The sequence below is a fragment of the Ochlerotatus camptorhynchus genome, unplaced genomic scaffold, assembly GCF_037179485.1.
Source record: "Ochlerotatus camptorhynchus isolate MF236.1 unplaced genomic scaffold, CSIRO-AGI_Acam_v1.1 ptg000051l, whole genome shotgun sequence".
Classification (NCBI taxonomy): domain Eukaryota; kingdom Metazoa; phylum Arthropoda; class Insecta; order Diptera; family Culicidae; genus Ochlerotatus; species Ochlerotatus camptorhynchus.
The window spans coordinates 141795-161499 of record NW_027040541.1 but is presented as its reverse complement, the minus strand read 5'-3'; the positions used below and the strand labels follow the sequence as shown (position 1 = coordinate 161499).

Sequence of the window (19705 nt, the reverse complement as noted above, 5' to 3'; positions counted from 1 at the left end):
AAACTGCACAACGCTTTTTTTTACTTTATTGGTGACATTAAAGATTTTGACTTGGTGTAAGGTTGGATGTTATGGGCTAGATGATGTGTCTGTTTAATGCAACTACATGAAATGTTATACATTTTATATGCCTCCCTATTTAAAATTTGCTCACTACCGTTGCCCCATACAAGTTAGTTAGTTAAAAAAGTTAGATAGTTATATACAAGGCAAATTAAACAAACACGTGTTACAATAGTTTATACATTTACAATGTGCTATGCGAAAACCCCACATTAATTTGGAAATTAAAATTTAATAAGAAATCTGGGCCTGAACATTTTCAGCTAGTGTTTTAATGTTTGGAGCAGTGGTTGAAAAAGTACACCGACGTCTAGGGGCCCTTCAATAATTACGTAAGCATTGAGGGTAGGTGGGGTAAGGGGGTGTTAGTAATTTTCTTACGTTTTCTTACATGGAATAAGGGGGTTTTCGTAATTATCTTACGGTGGGTCAAGTTTGTATGGCGAATCACAACCTCTTACTTCCCAATGCTCATTTGATCTGTATTGAGATCTAAAACAACTGTGATAAATTGGAACGAATTTGGTTAAGATCTGGATTTGTAGGAGAAGCTTAAATTTTGTATGGGGAAATGTATGGGAAAAATATTGTATCTTCTTTTATTTCATACATCATCTTGAATTAGGTGTTATTGAAGGCAAAGGTGTTATATCATAGACAGAAGATAATCTCCAAAATCGCTGTTGTAGTTATCGTGATCATTGTTGGTTGGACCATTCGTACATTTAAAATAAATCATCAAAAGCAGAAACTATATGAATTATCGCGTAGCTCTGTCGTTCACTACATTTCATTTTCATTCCTTTATTTAACGTTGGTCTCTGTTCCACAATCTAGTTCCAATCACCGACGGACATCGATTGCCATCCATTGACGGCAATCAAATGTGCAGGAAGGCAGCTTCCACACCTGCGTAGGATATCGCACCCATTCAACACACATGGGCCGGGAATTGAACCCAGACCCATTGGGGTGAGAAAGCAGTCACGCTTACCACTACACCAAGGGCGTCGGCTGTCGTTCACTACATACCAAGCAACAAATAAGTTGAAATGTTTAAATCTCTATCGCACTGGATCTATTTCTATCCTCTTGAAATATATTTGGCATCTTCCGTTTCTGTTATTTCATATCATTCTTATTCAGAAACGATCGTCAGTTATACTCGGTTTCACTCTGATGTAAGGGGCTTGGTTGTCTAGTCCAACCGTTTTTGCTTACTGAGCAGAAAATCATGGGTTCAGTTCCATGCTTCTTTACAATAAAGAATTAATAGGATTGGTTCGTTTTCTCATACTCCGGATTCGTGTATTTATTAAACTACTATTATATCAAAACAATGATCACATCACTTATCAACATGAATCCTGATCCAACGAACCCCACCCTACTAACAAAACCTCTCTTCTGTGACCTTTGTGGGGACGCAGAGGTAAACACGGTCCACATAACAACAAAGGTCACTTTAACTCTCCTTTCTATCTCCCACCTGATTGCAAGGACGTGGTCGGCGTCGTTATTGATCTTGAATATAAGAAGTCACTGCAAGTTGTACAATGAGATTGTTCGGTCATTCCCAACCCAATCAATTGATTCATTGTGCAATTTCATTGATTCTGATCAATCACGGAGTAGCATACATAGGGATTATCCTTTTCGGCTGGTTGACAGAATCGAACCCTTGCGCCCACCACCGTCAACTCAAAATAGTGATCCACCAAGCGATTGCGAAATTGAACTGTTTCTCGATGGACTGAATAAAGATCCAAACAATTTATCCATGATTAACAATGGAAATTCACTTTACTTGCAGAATTCATGATTTTTCGGTTACTGTTTTTTTTACGCGATAATTACAAGACATAGTCCATGCGTATGCTGGTTTGAGTTTGATGTTTGTCATTTTGTTTTGTCTCGATTTTGGCAATTGTATTGTTTACTACTCATTTTGTGTATATTTACCTTGATATACACTGAACAAATTAAACGTCGTTATTAAAACTTGAAGTGAATTTTAATCGAATCCATGTATAAAAATTGATTAAAAATAAAATTATTAAATTCTATTCGTTGTATAGTAATATTTCTGAGTGTTTTGCTGTAAACGTCTTATTGAAAATTTAATTCAAGTTCATCTGTCGTTGAACTAACGATTATTGTTTATTTATTTTGTTTAAAACATTTTACGCCATTCGTGACTTTTACGGAGTGAGATTTTAACTCAAGTTTTTCAGTGTAAAGCAGGGGTGCTATAAACCATTTACGTCAGGCCCATATTCAGTTTAATATTATGAATGCAAAATCAGTAATCAAATTGATTTCATTCAAAGCAGAATTAGTTTTACGTTTAATTCCACAGTGTAAAATTTAGTTCTCATTTTTGCTGTGCGCGCGTAAATCCAAAATGAGATCAGTAATCAGTAGTAATCAGTGATGTCATAACAGCAAATTTTGATTTCAATTTGATATCCAACTTTGCTCGGGAATGGTTATTGGTTTAAGCATCATTGGTTATATTTGTTTGAATAGATGCGATTTGATGCGTCGTTTTATGTGGTTATGATCGATAGCTTATTTGATCATATGAAACCATAGTCCAGAATATCCGGAACCAGTCCTACGGTGGCTATGATTGGCTATATTCACGGTGTTTCTGGTAGAATAACATTATTATAAAAAAAATCAGTATCGCTGAAACACCAACCAAACTAAATCTTAGGTGCGCCTCTTTCATTTGAGAGTAGTTTCAAAACGATCTATCGGGGATCATATTTCCATACATTTTTTGGGCTTAAAGGGGCATGTAAATCTAGTGATTTAGACTAGAAAATTCGAAAAAAATAATATTAAAACATTTGCATACTAGTTCCATATGAAAGGGGTGAGCCTAAGCCTTCGTTTGGTGAGTGTTTCAGCGATACTAATTTTGTTTTTTTGATAAGGTTTTCTTGTAGGAACACCGTGTTGTTTTGAGCGCCATTAATCATATTTTTTTCTATTAGATGTGATGTGCTATGTCGCTAGATATAGTTCTTCTTCTTCTTCCTCCTCGCATTTCTACAGTTATTAATTGAGAGCTTTCGATGCCTGTACCATTTTTGCATTAGTATAATTGTGTGGCAAGTACAATCATAGCCCAGGGAAGTCGAGAAATTTTCCAACCCGAAAAATTCCTAGACTGGACCGGGAATCGAACCCAGCCACCTCCAGCATGGTCTTGCTTTGTAGCTGTGCCTTTACCGACTGAGCTAAGCGAGGTCTCATATGGTTATGGTTATCATAATATGATAGATAACGAATTTGAGCATATGGAACCATATTCCGCAATATCCGGAACCGATTGATAACATTCTTTCCATTTACTCAGCGTGCACGCAGTTAACCACACCAAAACCAAAATTTCCTGCATCGTAGATAGTCTTATGAGTTGTTAAAATTGGGAATCTCATCATATCACTATTTATATCAGAAATTTGAGGGGCTATACAACAAGGGGTATAGGGGTAACAGTTTGCGAGTGTTTTGAATTGGGTTCTTTAGGGGTATTGTGTTTATTACATATTCGTAATCTTCATTACAAATGGAAACTAAATCCTTCATTCTTCAATTTTGAAGTACTGGAACTATTTTAAATAAGTGCAGGTAGTTTTGTGTCAAAGAGCGATGTAATATTTTGCTTTATATCTTAATTAAAAAATCGAGATGGAAGTCTGTGGGATAACAAAAATACAAGAAAACGAAGCCCTTTCAGATGTTATATAGTAACCGATATTTTTTTTCAGTAAGAACGTAAAATGCTTCGGTTTAGCAGTATACGACTGAGATGGTGCAAACTTACCAAAATTAATATAGACGGCGGTACCTAAAAATGTGATGTGTTAAGATATAAGTATCAGGGTGGTTCAAAATATTGATTTTGTTCTAGCACACTCAATCGATTCTAAATCAGGTCCAAATAATTCTCAGAAGTTTGAGCTCATTTGGTTGCGAGCTCATACCATAAAGTTTACATAGGAATTACTACGGGAAAAGTGAAATTTTTGTTCTCTTCATCCTAGCCTGTTTCCATAATGAGTTACGAGTAAGCTTACTATCCCAAGTAACAATGTAAGTTTTATCGAGGTTTTAAAGCATTCTACAAGTCTAAATAGAACCCTCATAAAATCAAAATTGTTACATGGGATCTGAGCTTAGGTGAAATTTTATCTGCTACAACTTTGCTGAAAGCCACTTTTTGATTGAACTTCAAGATAATTTGTTATTAACTGATTTCGAAGCCGATAACGTGCTGATATTGCCATTCGACTGCTTTCAGGGCAACACTGCATCTTGCACTAGTGACATAGAAGCCTGGATTTTTCGCTCTATTCTTTGCGCCAAGTACACCAGTGTTGCCGGCTGAGCAGTTCGTAGAGCATGTCAGAAGAATATGATATCCACAATTAATTAAGGTGAAAGTGACCTAGTGAGTAAATAAACATTTCAAAAATAGTTTTCTCTAAGACATTACTTCAGATTGGAAAAAGCTCTCGTCATTTTGTGCGAAATAATAAAATAAAAACATCGACGAGAACTTTTTGCAATCTGAAGGGATGTCTCAGAGAAAATCATAGTTGAAATTTTTATTTACTCATTAAGTGACTTTCACTTTAATAGCTAATTATCCTGACGTTCAATCGAAAAGTGGTCTTGAGCAAAGTTGTAGCTGACAACATTTCCTATAAGTACATATAGCAAGGTTATTTGGACCTCTCTTAGCTTAGTCAGTAAAGGCACAGCTACAAAACAAGACCATGCTGGAGGTGGCTGGGTTCAATTCCCGGTCCGGTCTAGGAATTTTTCGGATTGGAAAATTTCTCGACTTCCCTGGGCATAGAGTATGATTGTACTTGCCACACAATTATACTAATGCAAAAATGGTACAGGCATCGAAAGCTCTCAATTAATAACTATGGAAGTGCATCTAGAACACTAAGTTGAGAGCACGCAATAAGCTAATATGCCATAAGCAATAAGCTTGAAATGCGAGGAAGAAGAAAGAAGAAGCAAGGTTGTTTATAAATCATTATAGTGAAAGGCTAGGACGAGGTGAACAAAAAGTTCACTTTTTCAAAGTAATTCTCATTTAAACTTCAAAGGGACTCAGGGCTGATAATAAAGTAAAAGAAGAAGAAGAAACTTCAAAGAGTCAGTGCATAGAATGATCAGGACCTAATTTAGAATCGATATTCTGTACTTGTACTCAGGGGACCATAAAATAATCATACATGGCAACAAATTTCTGTCCTAGAAAGTCGTTTAGCACAGTGTTGTATGTAACAGATCTGGCCAGTTTGCTAAATTGATTTACGTCATTTTGTCATCGCAGTTTATTGACAGTGAACATTTCTCATTATTTTCCATCGAAGAACAACACAGACGAGCATATGATTTAATATTTAGTAGATATTTCTTTAGCATTAAGATAGTTTCATTATAATGTACATCATATTCCGACTAGAATGTCCATATCTCTTATTTTTTGTGTTTGCTTTTCCACTTGAATCGTTCTATCGTGACATGATTTCAATTTCATGCTCACACTATCTCCATATAACGAGAACTGGTATAACAAAACTGAACTGCTGTAGCCTAGCTTGTTTTTGATTTGGTGCCATTAGGGTATAAATAACAAAATTAGGTACTCGGGAAAAATAATCTAATTATGTTTCGTAAGATCTAGTAGCAATCACATTTCTTTCTGTACGGTAACGCAAAAAGTTGCACTAATTCTATATAAGTAGCAAATTCTTGCCCTGTCTGTGTTATAAACAATCATCACGCATATTGAACTTAAGCTCGGCAGCGACTTGCTAAAGCTACTTTTAGTAGTAAGTGATACTATCATCGTATTTTGGATTTACTATTAAGTCCTTGAATGGTAATTCTTTTAGGTTGATTATTTGCAAGATGGCACAAGTTGAGTTTGTTTTTCATGTGAAATTCTATCTAAAGATTTTTTTCGTTCACTCAAAAGATGAACTGAAAGGTTGTGCTTTTCGTCCTTTTCGTCGCTAAAGGATTTTTTTTTGATACTTTGTGACTTTTGTTACAAAACAAGCACGATGTAGGCGTAAAGATTTCATTAGCTATAGAAAGATTACGTAAGTGGGGAAAAATGGGAGGACGTTTTGATACTTAGACTTCTTACGAGTTTATACAAAGTTGGTCGATAACGTGCTTGCACCTTAAACGCTACAATGAGATCTCTTTTTTTGTTCTCCAATGATTGCACCATTGGACAGGTTGATCCGACTGCTACCCTCTACCGTTTGCTTCGGTTATTCAACTGATCACATGTCACGTATACAGTGGTGGACATTGGTATGGTCTTTTCGTTTTTCTAAATTTTAAATCAATTATCATGATCTGTTAGTAGTCAGTAGTTAGTCGAAAAATTTGGAATCACTGCTTTTTGCTTTTTTTTACACGCAAAAATGTTGGTGCGATATTTGTATAAATTCATTTACCGTAGTATACTGCGTGTTAGTGTTAACTGCGTGTACCAAAATTCGTAATGTTTTAATACAATGTCAAATTTTTGTTCAAACAAATGCTTAACTCTGAAGTTTTTCGAGACCCTCTCAAAATGAATACATTCCCAATAGTATAACATAATTTTAGAGCTTTAGATGCAGACGCTTTCTGAAAATATTTGCATGATTTGCAAATAAATTTTAATTGGGCGACGTTCTTGAGAGCGTTGTTGTAAATAACTTGGTGGATTTTCCCAAAAATCTGTCAAATATGACCAATACCTATATATTTGTTTAATATCAAATATTTTTCGAGTGTGGCTTTTAAAGTCTTGGCCATTACATAAGTAACCGGCGATTCCGTACCTGTTACAAATGACAGGCATCATACAGTAATTGATCAACACCAAACAACGATCGAAGTCCAATACACCAAGCAATTGAACATCCAACAACGAACGACATTGTCATCAATATCATGCACAGCGATCGAGCTATCAACATAAACATCCGAACTACAACATCACCAAATAAACCGGAGGGCCATCGAATCATCGATCGGACCGTGACGTAGAAATGGAACATGCTGATTCATCAAAATAGGGTAAAGCGTAGCAGCTAAGAATAATTCGGTTTGATTTAATAAAGTCATGTTGTTTTAGACAGCGATTCACTATGGATCATTTCTGACTGAAGAGTCCTATTAATAAAATCTATAATAATAAATCTTACTTAACTCATATATTAGTGATCTTGAAAAATGCTTGAAAATTCATAAATTTACAGAATGAAATATGACCATTGATAACCGTACAATTCATACAAACCAAAAAATTAAAGGATTTGGGATTAACAATCCATTCTCAGTGTGCAAATTCCGGCGAATTAATACTTTTAAAAAATAATAACGGCGCCGGCCACGTCCTTAAGATCATCGGGAAAAGGAAGGATTGTTAGTTCGACATCCGTTGTTACTATACTAGAGACCGAGTATACCTCAGCATCTCCACGTTTGTCACAGAAAGGACATTAGATCTGACTTGACTTTGGGTAGTGATGCGATTTTTTAAAGCATGGTAAGCAAATGATGGAAGGACGCGATCCTACTCAGTAATGTAAAGGGGCTTAGGATAGAACCCACGATTGCTTACTGAGCTTCTGCAAAAACGGTCGCCGCTAGGTCACCGTACCCCTTACATCACAACAAACAACTGCGACCTACAATCGTTTAAACCCGGCGACACGAAGCCATTCAAATGATATGACGTCCCCGTAAACAAAATTTTCGAACCAGGATCAAGAACACATCAGATTTTTCCTAAGATATCAATCTCCGTACCGGTTCAAATTCGATCGCTCAATCCCGGTGAGTTGAAGCTATTCAAATTGAATAAAATCTCCAGCAGGACTTATCTATAGAGATTTTCACGTTCGGTTGTATTGGTGCGATATGTGAGAGAGTGTTAGAGAAAATCCGAGGAAAATACATAACAAATCGCTGTTAAACTCATTTTGATAGATCAAATTTCATACATTTTTTAGGTTACCCAGAGGAAAATAATATACAACTTTGCACGGCGATGCACCCGCTAGTGTGCGTGTGTTAAACGGCACTAATCTCTACGGTTTTGAACCCACCGGCGACTGTATGGGGTCAACCATTCCATTTTGCAGAAGCTACAAAAAACCTAAGAGGAAGAGGAGACAACTGGCTTCTTACTCTTTTATCTCTATCTCTATCTCTATCTTACGCACTTAAAATTGGCCAATCACGAGCTGGTTTGCGTTTGACAGAAAAGTGGTTCGTTTTCGCCCCCGTATTGTCTCCTCTTCTCTTAGCAAAAAACCAGGATTAAGTAGTCAACTTTTCCAAACACAACGAAATACAATTCTTCTTCAACATTTCAAAAGGGCGAAACGGCATTTGTTCGAACAGATACACAAAAGCCATTCAAGAATGATGGTCGAGAAGATATTTTAAATTCTGTTAAGACAATTTTTCCCGCAGACATTTTGAAGACATTTCACTTTCATTTATTTATTTTATTTAAGCAAACAACAACATTTTTGCTGTAGAAATTAATATTTTGACTTCATATTTTAAGCTCATTCATGGAAATCATGACCAAAAAACTGTAACCATCGTCAGTTTTGATCGACCTGAGCATTTTTGAGCATAAGGAGCCGGAGTCGGAGTCGAATAAAAAGCACCGAGTCCGAATGAATTTTTAACAAGAGCTTCTTGAAATCTGTTCCACGTTCAACTTTTCTGGCTCATAATCAATTTGATTTGGTCTGAACAATGAAATTACCTGCACCGTCTACATCCAACTTTACTGTTGATTTAGATCTTAGAAATATGTGATGATTTCCGTTCGAACTTGTGCCAATTTTCCATTAAAATTGATGACCGTTATCTATAATTACCAACAATATTTGTTCAAATATTTGTCCATCTGTATTACAAGTGAGATAAATTAGGCTAAAAGATTTTTTTTAAATTTCGATAGAAGCTGTTTGGTTTTAATTTAAAATCAATTTAATTCGAAGCTGTGGCCAGGAATTTGATCGAAAACTACCAGGAGCGGATGAACCGGGATTTTCGTTTAGAGCGTGAAGGATCGAATCGCAACGTGCTTTCTCCGGTGAAGCCATGATGTAGTTAAAGAAATGAACTTATACTATTATTATATACACTTTAGCTTGATTCAGCAAAATTTTTAAAAAAATTACTCAAAAGCATTTGGAATTGTTCAAACTCAGTATTTTCATCCAGCAAATATCTTCTTGTTCCATTAGTAAACATGGATCTTTCACATTTATTTAAATTTGAAAAATTAGCCAAGAAATTTTAAAAACATCAGTAAGACGCAAGGAATCAAAACAGAGAGATCAAGCAACAATAAAGACAAAACGCTTCTTACGACTACTACGATAAAGCAGCGTTGCCAGATTGTTTTGCCAGCTTATCGCTATCAAAGGTTTTAAAAATCGGTTTTGATCGGTTTTTAAAACATATAGGGGAAATGACGGCTTCGGCATGACAGACTATTTTCGGCAACCCAAATTGAAACACTATTTTCACTGGATTTTCTTACGAAAACACTTCGCTGAATGCATGCAATCGATTCTTTATGCTTTCAGCTTCAATTTGACTATATTTTTACCACTGAGAAAAAGCAATCTAGCAGGGTTTTCTTGAAATGAAACACACGCTCTACAAATTGTAGCTGATTTCGAGTTGCCGATAATAGAACAGCAGATTTACATGCAGTTCAAATGGAACGGTTGCCGAAGAAAAACTGGTTGCCGACAATACTCGCTCTCACTAGAGAAGATTGGAGCTTTGTAAAAGCGTTTCAAAACAGTTTTTGACAATTCTTTCGACTGAAATTGTTAGAGCAGCTGGCAGCAAAAGATTGTAAACAAACCAATACTGCATATGTTTGCGTTCCTTAGAGAAAAAGGCTATAGAAAGAAGGTCGCTGCTTAGGTTGCGAGAATACGTAAATTCCCCTATTAATTAATTTTATATTTTTGCTACTTTTGAAGGCGAAAATTTAAACTTTCGGACTAAGAACGGAAAATTTACATCCAACAGAAGTAGGAAGGAATGTTTGAACTAGCTTCTGAAGGAATCTGAAAAAAATCCTGAGAACGAAGAAAGAAGCTTTTCTGGAGGAAGTTTGAAGAAAGTTTAATAAAAATTGGAAAAACATCCTAGAAACTTTCATGAAAAATATTGTAGAAAATATAAACAAACTTTTGGAAGAAATTGGAAGACACTAGACGAAACCCGGAAGGTTTCGGAAGAAAATTCTAGAAGTGGCCATTTCTATGGGAAGTCAGAAGCAGCTCGGAAAAATCTTCCTTCTATCGGAAAAAAAACCTCCGGAGGAATCTTATAGAAAATATTTCAGAGGAAGACAAAATCCGTCTGGAAGAATTCTATAGATACTTCCGGTAAAAGTTTAAAAGAACGTCCTGGAGAAGACGGAAGAAACTTCCTAAGGTTCCTGGAAGATAACTTCTGGAGAAAGTTGGAAGCCAGAGGGTTTACGGGGCAGTCGATAGAAACTTCTAGGAGAAGCTTCCAAGGGAAGTCGAAATAACTTTCCGGGAGGAATCGGAAAATAACTTTAGGGGTACGGAAAATTTGATTGAAATTTGGAAGAAAATTCCAGAGGAAATTTTGAAGAAACTTCCAAGAGAAGAGATTTAATAAACTTCAGACAGTTAAAACATAAACATTTGGATGAACCTATTTGATCCACTGTTTCAAAAACAGCGAGAAAATGGAAACACTAGTCGAAAGAATATCAAGCATAAGAAATTGTTAAAGGTGAATAATTTCCTTCAAGGCTCTGAAAATTTAAAACATCCAAAAAAATAAAAGTCTCTCACAATAGTTGACAGTTGAGTTTAGACAATTATCATTTTGGGCCTTATTACGGGTGTCACTTTACGGTGAAAACGAAGTGAAGTGACCAGTTGTCACTCACGGTGAAGTGATTGCCGTGTAAATCAAATGGGAATCACTGCACAGTGAGTGTTAAGTTTTTTTTTTTCTTTATTGTTGTGATTTTTAGCCGTAGGCTAGTTCATCACATTTGATAGTAGAAGGTCAGGCTTAGGGCCTGCCTCTAAGGAAACGTTTCAGTCTAACATTAACGTAACGTAAAACCGGCTCTGGAACAACATTTAAAAAAAAACTTAATGTAAAATGGGAGTTACATCGGGACTGTGGTGAGGAATGGATGCGCGAAAAAGGTAGAGCTCCACCGTAAGAGACAGTGCCCCAGTCCGGCAGAGATACCCCGAAGGCAGGAAAATAGGAAGGTGGAAGAACACGGACAGCGCAGCCAACGACGAGAGTGCTAGATTTGGTTGTACAGGTGGGCGTCCTTCAAGAAAGCAATCAGCGCAGCCAGCGTCGAGGGGTCGTTGCCAAGTAGCTCCCTGATGTTCTCTGGGAGTCGGTGTTGTTCGCGTAGCCTTTGAAACTCTGGGCAGACACACAGCACGTGTTCCACCGAGGCAGGGATACTGCAGATTGGACAAACCTTGTGGAAGGGTGTCCCACCAAAATTGTGGGAAATCCTCGCATGGCCGGTCCGGAGTCTTGTAATGATCCGTTGGTCCTTGGACTTGTGGCTGTCTAGCCAGGGTCGTACGGTTTCTTTGATTTTTCTCAGGAAAGTGGTCCGCGACTGAAACCATCGCTCCTGCCAGGCTTCCATGATAATATTCGCGATCCAACGCTTGACGTCTAGGAGTGGTACGTTCCTGGTGAAGCGGGGACCAGATGGACCGGATCCCGCCAGCCTGTCCGCAGCCTCATTTCCAGGAACACCGCAGTGCCCGGGAATCCACGTAAAAACGGTTGAGGGTGGGGCATATCGTGTAATGGCTTGTATCCAGGGGTGGCGCGGGGCTTCGGCTTCCAGCGCCTGGATGACGCTGTGTGAGTCCGTTAGCACAAGGATCGGTTGATCTGCAGGAGTGATGGCTGCATCAAGAATAGCAGCGGCTTCTGCGGAAAAAACGGAACACTCCTCCGGTAGACTTTGACTTGTTGCGGAGTTTGGTCCTGCCACTCCGAGTCCCACTCCAGCCCGTGATCGCGATCCGTCCGTAAAGCGGTGAGTGTTAAGTTGTCACTTCACCGTGAAGTGACATCGGTAATAAAAGCCTTTGATTATTGAAAAAAATCAATATAAATCGGGCTAACATCATAAAAATCGGTGTTCTGAGGAACCTTATCTGTATATCAAGTTCTAAATAAATCGGTATATCCGGCAAAGCTGTGATAAAGTCTTTCTGTAATAGACTTCTCTGGCGTTTGACTAAAGGCTTGTGTGTGTGTGTGCAAGAATTTAGTACACACTTTGAAATTATCGCCGACTCCGGTAATTTTTACAGAAATGTCAGCTGTTATGATTTCGGTAAAATATTACCGAAAGCGACAATAATTTCTGAGTGTGTAAATTATAACTATCAGCACAAGAAAACCGTGTACGACCGTACCTAACTTATACTTATAAATTACCCAAAGTTCTTCACTAATACTGCATTTAGACAAAATTTCTAGCAATCTTTGTTGTAACAATTGCGGTTGACGACATAACTTGATCGGAATGATGAAATGACAGCCCTGATTTAAATTTAACTTTTTTCATCCGCCGTTCCGATCAAGTTCCAGACGGAGTTTTTCAAATGCATGAGGATATTGTCCTTATTACTTGCCCTTATTGACAATGCATTATGATTTGGCTCGTTGATCGTTTGTTGTTTTGTAATTTTGAGATATTTTTGATTCCTTGGTAAGAAGTATGTGAATAAGTTAACTCTTCAGTGCATCTCTTTAAAAATATCTGAAATATCTTCAAAATCAAGCAATAAATTTCCAGATCATTCCTCATGATTATTTTTTAGCTTTAATGTACTTAACATGTTTTTTTTAATATATTTCCTGATCTTTCCTTCAATACTTAAACAACCGGAATTCATTATAGTAAAATGTTAATGTATTTTGTTAAAGTCGGAGTCGGAGTCGGTCAATTTAGATCAGACTCCACAGCCCTGATTTCAACAAAGTTCTATGAAGTTCTCTGAACTTCTATAAAATTTGCTGAAGTCCTATAAAATTACCTGCATTTCTACGGAGCTCATTGAATTTCTACGAAGTTCGCTGTATTTTTACAAAGTTTGCTGAGCATTTGCAATGTTAGCTGAACTCTTATAAAAATTGCTGCACTTCTATAAAATTACCTAAAGGTCTATAAAGTTCCTTGGTGTTCAATAAATTTTCCCTGCACTTCTCAGAAGTTCTTTTAACTTTAACGAATTGCCCTTGACTTATACAAAATTCTATTGACTCAGTTTTACAAATCTGTTCTTTGTCTTGGTTTTATTTCTCTTCCCTTGTTCCCTCATCCAGTTGCTTTTCGGACTGCTTTGAGCCTTTCGCTTGCGGCATAAAGTTATGCGGTACCTGACAGTCTTGCATAAGAAGCATTTATTCTTATTTCCCTTCCCATTGAAGAAATTAAGCGAGGAGAGAATCTTCTACATGTCGCGGCCAAATCTACTGGAAATTTCTAACGGACGAGATCGAACCTATTAACAAGTATCAATTATAAAAACAAATTTGCGATGGTGAAATTTTACGAAAATTGATACACAATTTAGGAAAACGAAGAAAAAACGATGAATCTAATACCAATGCCTCAACCACCACTGTACAGATTTCGAGAGATTATTGAATGAGATCATAAACATCACGATTTGCTTAAACTATACTTCCCACCACATTCAGCTCCTCCTGCACCGTAAGTCCACAAGACAATCACAATTCCTTGGATGGGTTCCTTTTCGTTTTGATTGGAATCCACTATGCTTACCCGACTAGATTCCTTCTTATATTTACGATAAAAACATAATGTCTAACCATTACAAAAGTAAGTATTTACGAGTATTCTTTTATCCTTTTTTGGTAGCGTTTATAGTTTGATTTGTTCTGTACTTGTGTGAGTTAGTATAAGTTAAATAATACAGGCTAGTATGGGGCTGCTCAAACACAGTGTTTCCATTGAGCATCGGAAAAGCTTACTCTATGAACAGACATTTTAACCGTTTTCTCAAATCCGAATCTCTCGGCAACGCAAGGGCCCACTTTCTGAGCCCAGATAGCATCACGGAACTGACAACTAAAAGCGCTCCCAGAACCGAGTACACGTTGGGGGTCTCTTTGAAGAACATGATTTGCCAAATGAAGGCAAATACAATGTCCGCCGAACGAGCAATTGCCACAGGGCCAGCCTGCTCGTATTGCAACGCCAGGGTAAGTAAAATTTGGCCCCCAAAACTGAACAGTGCCAACGCTATCACCAGCAACCGATCGGATCCGCACAAAGGCCAACAGATTGCCCCCAGATAGTAGCAAACAATGAGTGTATAAACCAATGCAAACGCTCCAAAGTTAGTCATAATCACGGAAAAGTGCAGTCCCTTAAGTGCTCGCAATAAAACGTACGCATTGGCACCGAACAGTGTGGACGAAAGGGCCGCCACAGGACCCCACACATCGTAGTTGGTTTCAATGACCTGTTCGTCGACCAGGCTGGTTGAATCATCGTCGAAAAAGAACGGTGGCCTGGTTATCAGCACTACTCCAACCAATGTTAGCAGTATCGTTATCACATTGAACATTCCGCAGGCTTCCCGGAGGAACAACCTCGCAAATATAGCTACGAAAACCGGTGTGGAAAATATGATTACCGAAGCGTCTGCCAGCGGCATATGACGAAAGGCGTAGAAGCTCAGCATCAGCCCAGTCGTTCCGACAAAACATCGTAGTATCAAAATGATTCGCTTACCTCGTGGGAAAAAGCTCTCCTCCTTGTAGAGGGCGATCGGAATCGACGGCAGCAGGACACCGATGAATCTAAAAGCAAAAACTGTGATTCAACATCGTCCACACCTTCCTTAATCAGACTTACCTGAAAGTGGCCAATTCAATCGGATTGATATCGACCAATCCTTTAACAATCACCGAACAAAGCGAGAAAAAGAGCGACGAAACGGTGGCCAAAATTATTCCCAAGTAAGGACACGAGCACTGAAGCCAACTAAGTGATCGATGTCGGACGCCTCCCTGAAGCACTCCACCCACCAACTGCTGTAGCTCCAGGTGTTCCGGCATGATTTTCTATTTCAATTTGCAGTTCGATCAAAAGAAACTTAGCTGTCCTCGCCAGTGGCAATTACTCAACTTCTTCAATGCACTTCAGGCTACAGCAAGGCTAGGAGATTTCCTGGGAGTGGCTGAAAATGGGATGATGAAATGCAACTGATGGATTAATTTCATTTGTGGAGAAATTGCAAGCAACAAGTTTGTCCTCGTTCGGATCGTTGGTCAGCGAAATAATTGGGTCTTTTAATTATTTCTATCCATTTAACCCTTTAAAGTCCGACAGACTTTTGACCGCTTTTAGCCTCTCTTACAAATACTCCGTACAGCATGATTCTAATGGAGACGCATTATACTTTTTGAAAATTTCCATTCCTTCGAGAAATTTTTCCGGAAAGTTCTATAATCAGGTACCGATTTTTGCAACATCAGATCAAAAAGGGTTAATTTAATTGCACCACTGAATTTCACAAATGGCTCAAAAAAATCATAAATTCCTACAAGCCTGCACCACATTTAGGCATTTTCCTCGTCAAGGCAGTTTAAAACTGAACCGTAAGTAATAATTAACCCTCACAATTGCAAAATAACTCGATAATTAACACCGAACATTAGCTACCTTACTCTATCCAGAGCCACTTACTTCCTCTTGGGACGCATCCTCTTTAGTGGGTTGGTGGGTGGTGGTGACTAGCTAGTTTTCCCAGCACCAATATTCCTACTCTACTCAGCTCTACTCTACTCCGTGGAAGTACAACAATAATGGAAAACGGCTCCAGCTAACTTTTACCAGCTTTTGATCGTGATAAAGATACAGTCGAAGCGATTTTCAGCCATACTATTGCTGGCAGACGATTTTCCGCACAAATTTTCCAACTTGGTCCTGTTTCGATTTTCCACACCTGACGTTTCTAGTGCTTGCGTGTGTGGTAGCGAAACGAATGATAATTGATGATGATGATTAATGATAGCGATGTTAATGCGTGTCCATGCAGCAAAATAGAAAAATACACGGAGATGAAAAATCAAAATTAAGTACTTTCCCTCAATTCAATACAAGCGTTTATACAAAAAGTCTTTCGTTTCGAGCCTCTTAGGTTTCGAGATGCGCAATATGGCCCCAGGTGTTCAGCCAAATTTGAGTAAATCGCGTATAGTAGTTTCAATTTAACACCAGCAAAAAAAATTACCTACTCTTAAGTATATTCTACCCAAAATTAAGTTTAAGTCACGTAAATTTGAGAATATGCAATTTACTCCAAATTAACTTATTGGGTATATCGTTCTCGTTCCTTTTTTGACAACAATAAAGAGTGCAAGTGAGAGGCTGAACTCAATTTTAAGTTAAAAGAACTCAAATTTTAAGTAGTATTTTTTCTCCGTGTTGGCAGGATCATGGCTATGTCAATCATACAAGGTCTGGAACAACAGGCAGCTTGTTGTTGTTGTTAGAAGCAAAAATGTTGTAAACATTGCTAAACAAGCGAATGACGATGTCACGGCAGCACAACATTCCATACTGCGAATGGCAGACGTGTCGTCACAGAAAACAGCTGTTTCGTGTAAAAAGATAAACATTGCGATGAAATACGAACACCACTAAACATTTCCATATTTCACTAATACCAATAAGCCGGTTGGGGATGGTCCATTAATTATTTCACGCAAAATTGGCCCATTTTCAACCCCCCCTCCCCCTTTGTCACATTTTTTGTATGGATCTATTTTTTTTTTGTATGGCTCGTCACAGTTTCCAAAACCTCCCCCCCCCCTAAAAGTGTGACATAATTAATGGACGAACCATTGGGCCAGACATTGTATAATTGACATCGGGATCATGGTGGGTATATACCAACTTTTTTGCTGGATTTGTTCGGTAAAATGTAATTTTTACTGAATGCTTTGTAAGACATATTATTTTACAAATTTTCCGCAATCTAAACTGCTGAATTTCCGTAATTTACATACATTTACCTAAAATTGTAAATAAAATTTGCGGATCGAAACTGTAAAAGGCTACTGCGATTTCGCAATTCTGTAAAAATTGTGACGAGTATACTGTAAAAATAATCTTTTACAAAATCAAACAGCAATAAAGTACCGAATTATGTAAAAGTTAGTGAACAGATTTTCGTACTGTCAAACTCAATATTAGCTGCCATTTCGATGTTGAGTGTCCTTCGGTTAACGACGTGTTCTGGGTATCATCCAAACCATTTGTGGAATAGTTCAATGATTTGGGTTATCGTTCGTTTATGGTTATTTTTTATTAGGGAAGTACTTTACTTTTCGATAGATTCTGTGCAATTTATGCATAAAATATAATTAGTTTTTCATTTCTGGGCCAATTTCTTTCAGACGCCATGGACGTTCCCTAATAAAAATTGTATGGTTAATTTGCTTAACGACGTGTTCTGGGTATCATCCAAACCATTTGTGGAATAGTTCAATGATTTGGGTTATCGTTCGTTTATGGTTATTTTTTATTAGGGTTATGCAACTCAATGTCCTCCTCTACCGCCGAAACTGCATTTTAGAACGGTTCGCTACTTAGTTGATAGCCTCGTCCGGGTTCTTTACTGATTTTTTTTTATAATTTTCTGTACAAACTCAAGATGAAAATGCATCTTCCAAAAAAATATATGGTTAAAAGGAATGAATCTTTTGGTTTGATGAAAGAAAGAAACAGTTAATCAATCAATAAAAATTACAATGTTTTTTTTTTATTTATTCTGAAAATAAAGTACAGTCGATTCGGTAAAAATTATACTGAACGCTATATGGTAAACTTTACCGATCTTTCAGTAAAATTTACAGTCCAGGTCAATAAATTTTGACAGGCCACAAGCGAAGAAAATTTACAGAACGGATTGTAAATTAAAAAATTACCGAATGGATTACCGAATGTTCAGCTGTTCCATATTTGGTAAAAAATTACAGTATACTGTAAAAAAATCTTAGTGTGACATGGTGATACAGCTTTGTCACTATAGAGCTTTTTGACGTTTAATCGTCTTTTTCCCCACATACAGTGAGCGAGTCGCCAGAAGCTACATCATCGGATAGGGACAACGGGGCAACTATCATCTTTCCGAAAGTGGTATTGGTTTGCGTGGGCGTACTTTGGTTCACGTGTAAAGGGCCTTAGAAAGTTTGTTTACAAATGCTTTTGTGCCGTTATCAAATGTTATGCCTGAGTTGATTTTGTTTAGAAGGATTCTGTGTAATAAATTTTACTTTTTCAGGATAAACGACACATATTAGTGCAATGCGCCTGCTTACTGGAAGATTGCCATTGGGCGGAAGAGCACACGGAGCTGTTGCTAAGGGTTAGCCGGGTGGTGCTCAAGGCGATATACGATGCACATACAGGCAAACGGATCAGCAAAAGTTTATTTTGTCTGGATTGGATGTGATCTGCTCCACCACAATTCGATTGTTGCGGCATTGGTCTGAGTCTGACGAGTTTGCGATCCGGGCGAAAGCAGTAGGGATCTACAACGATGTGTTCTATAACTCAACGGTGCTGCTGTATCGACTGTTCAGTGTGTATCAGAAACTTTTCGTATCAGTGATATATAGAGAAGTTTAGCGAGATGGAAATGGAAGAATTATTCCACAAAGTTTGCCTAATGGAAATAATTCTTAGCTTGGGTGAGGCTTCCAAGCAGTACATACAATTAGTGGAGATTCTTAGTAGGGTTAACTACCCCCTTTCCACCCTATTAAGCACAACACGCACTCAGTCTCTCTTAATCCAGCACAGTATAGCATCAAACTAAATGTTATTATTATTACTGATGACCCCCTTTCCACCCTATTAAGCACAACACGCACTCAGTCTTTCTTAATCCAGCACAGTATAGCATCAAACTAAATGTTATTATTACTGATGACTTCCAAATTTATTTACCTTTCTGTACGTACCGTAAGATTTAATAAAGAGAAACCAATCGTTGAGATATTGTCAAAAGTCTAACACTGCTTCTTGATGCCAAACTCGGTCTACGGATTCTAAACTCGGCCTAACGCATTGAAACGCCAATGAATTCACTTCGGCCTATCGGATGAAGATAAAAATTGATTCGGTCGGAGCGCTTCTTTTGTTGTTGGGAATAATGGGTGCAAACCTTCATACCACGCGTTCTCATTGACTTCGTTCGGTAGCTTATTAACTAAAGTATCGTACCAAACCCATAATTTACTTGTTAACTCTGAAATCATGGATTTATTTGATGTTTTCTGCTCGATAGGCCCAAAATGGGCGATTAGACCGAAGTAGTATTCTACCCTATTTTTGAAAGAATAGAATCTAGAATAGAATAGCCAACGGCAAGTTCCGTGTGGATTTTGAGGAAGTATCTCAACTTTTAAAACAGCTCTGTTCTGGATATGAAAACACTGAAATTCCTATCAGAGAAATTCAAAATCCTCA

At 37.8% G+C, this 19705-nt stretch overlaps 1 protein-coding gene across 1 annotated transcript; it reads right to left on the bottom strand.

Moving 5' to 3' along the window:
* Positions 1-5492: 5492 nt before the first annotated feature.
* On the bottom strand, positions 5493-16157 carry LOC135717165 (solute carrier family 35 member G1). Its single transcript, XM_065239125.1, has 3 exons — positions 15914-16157; positions 15080-15404; positions 5493-15024 (listed from the first exon to the last, which is right to left on the bottom strand). The coding sequence occupies exons 2-3, from the start codon at positions 15280-15282 to the stop codon at positions 14187-14189; spliced, it is 1041 nt and encodes a 346-aa protein (XP_065095197.1). The 5' UTR covers positions 15283-15404; positions 15914-16157; the 3' UTR covers positions 5493-14186.
* Between the last annotated feature and the right edge of the window lie 3548 nt (positions 16158-19705).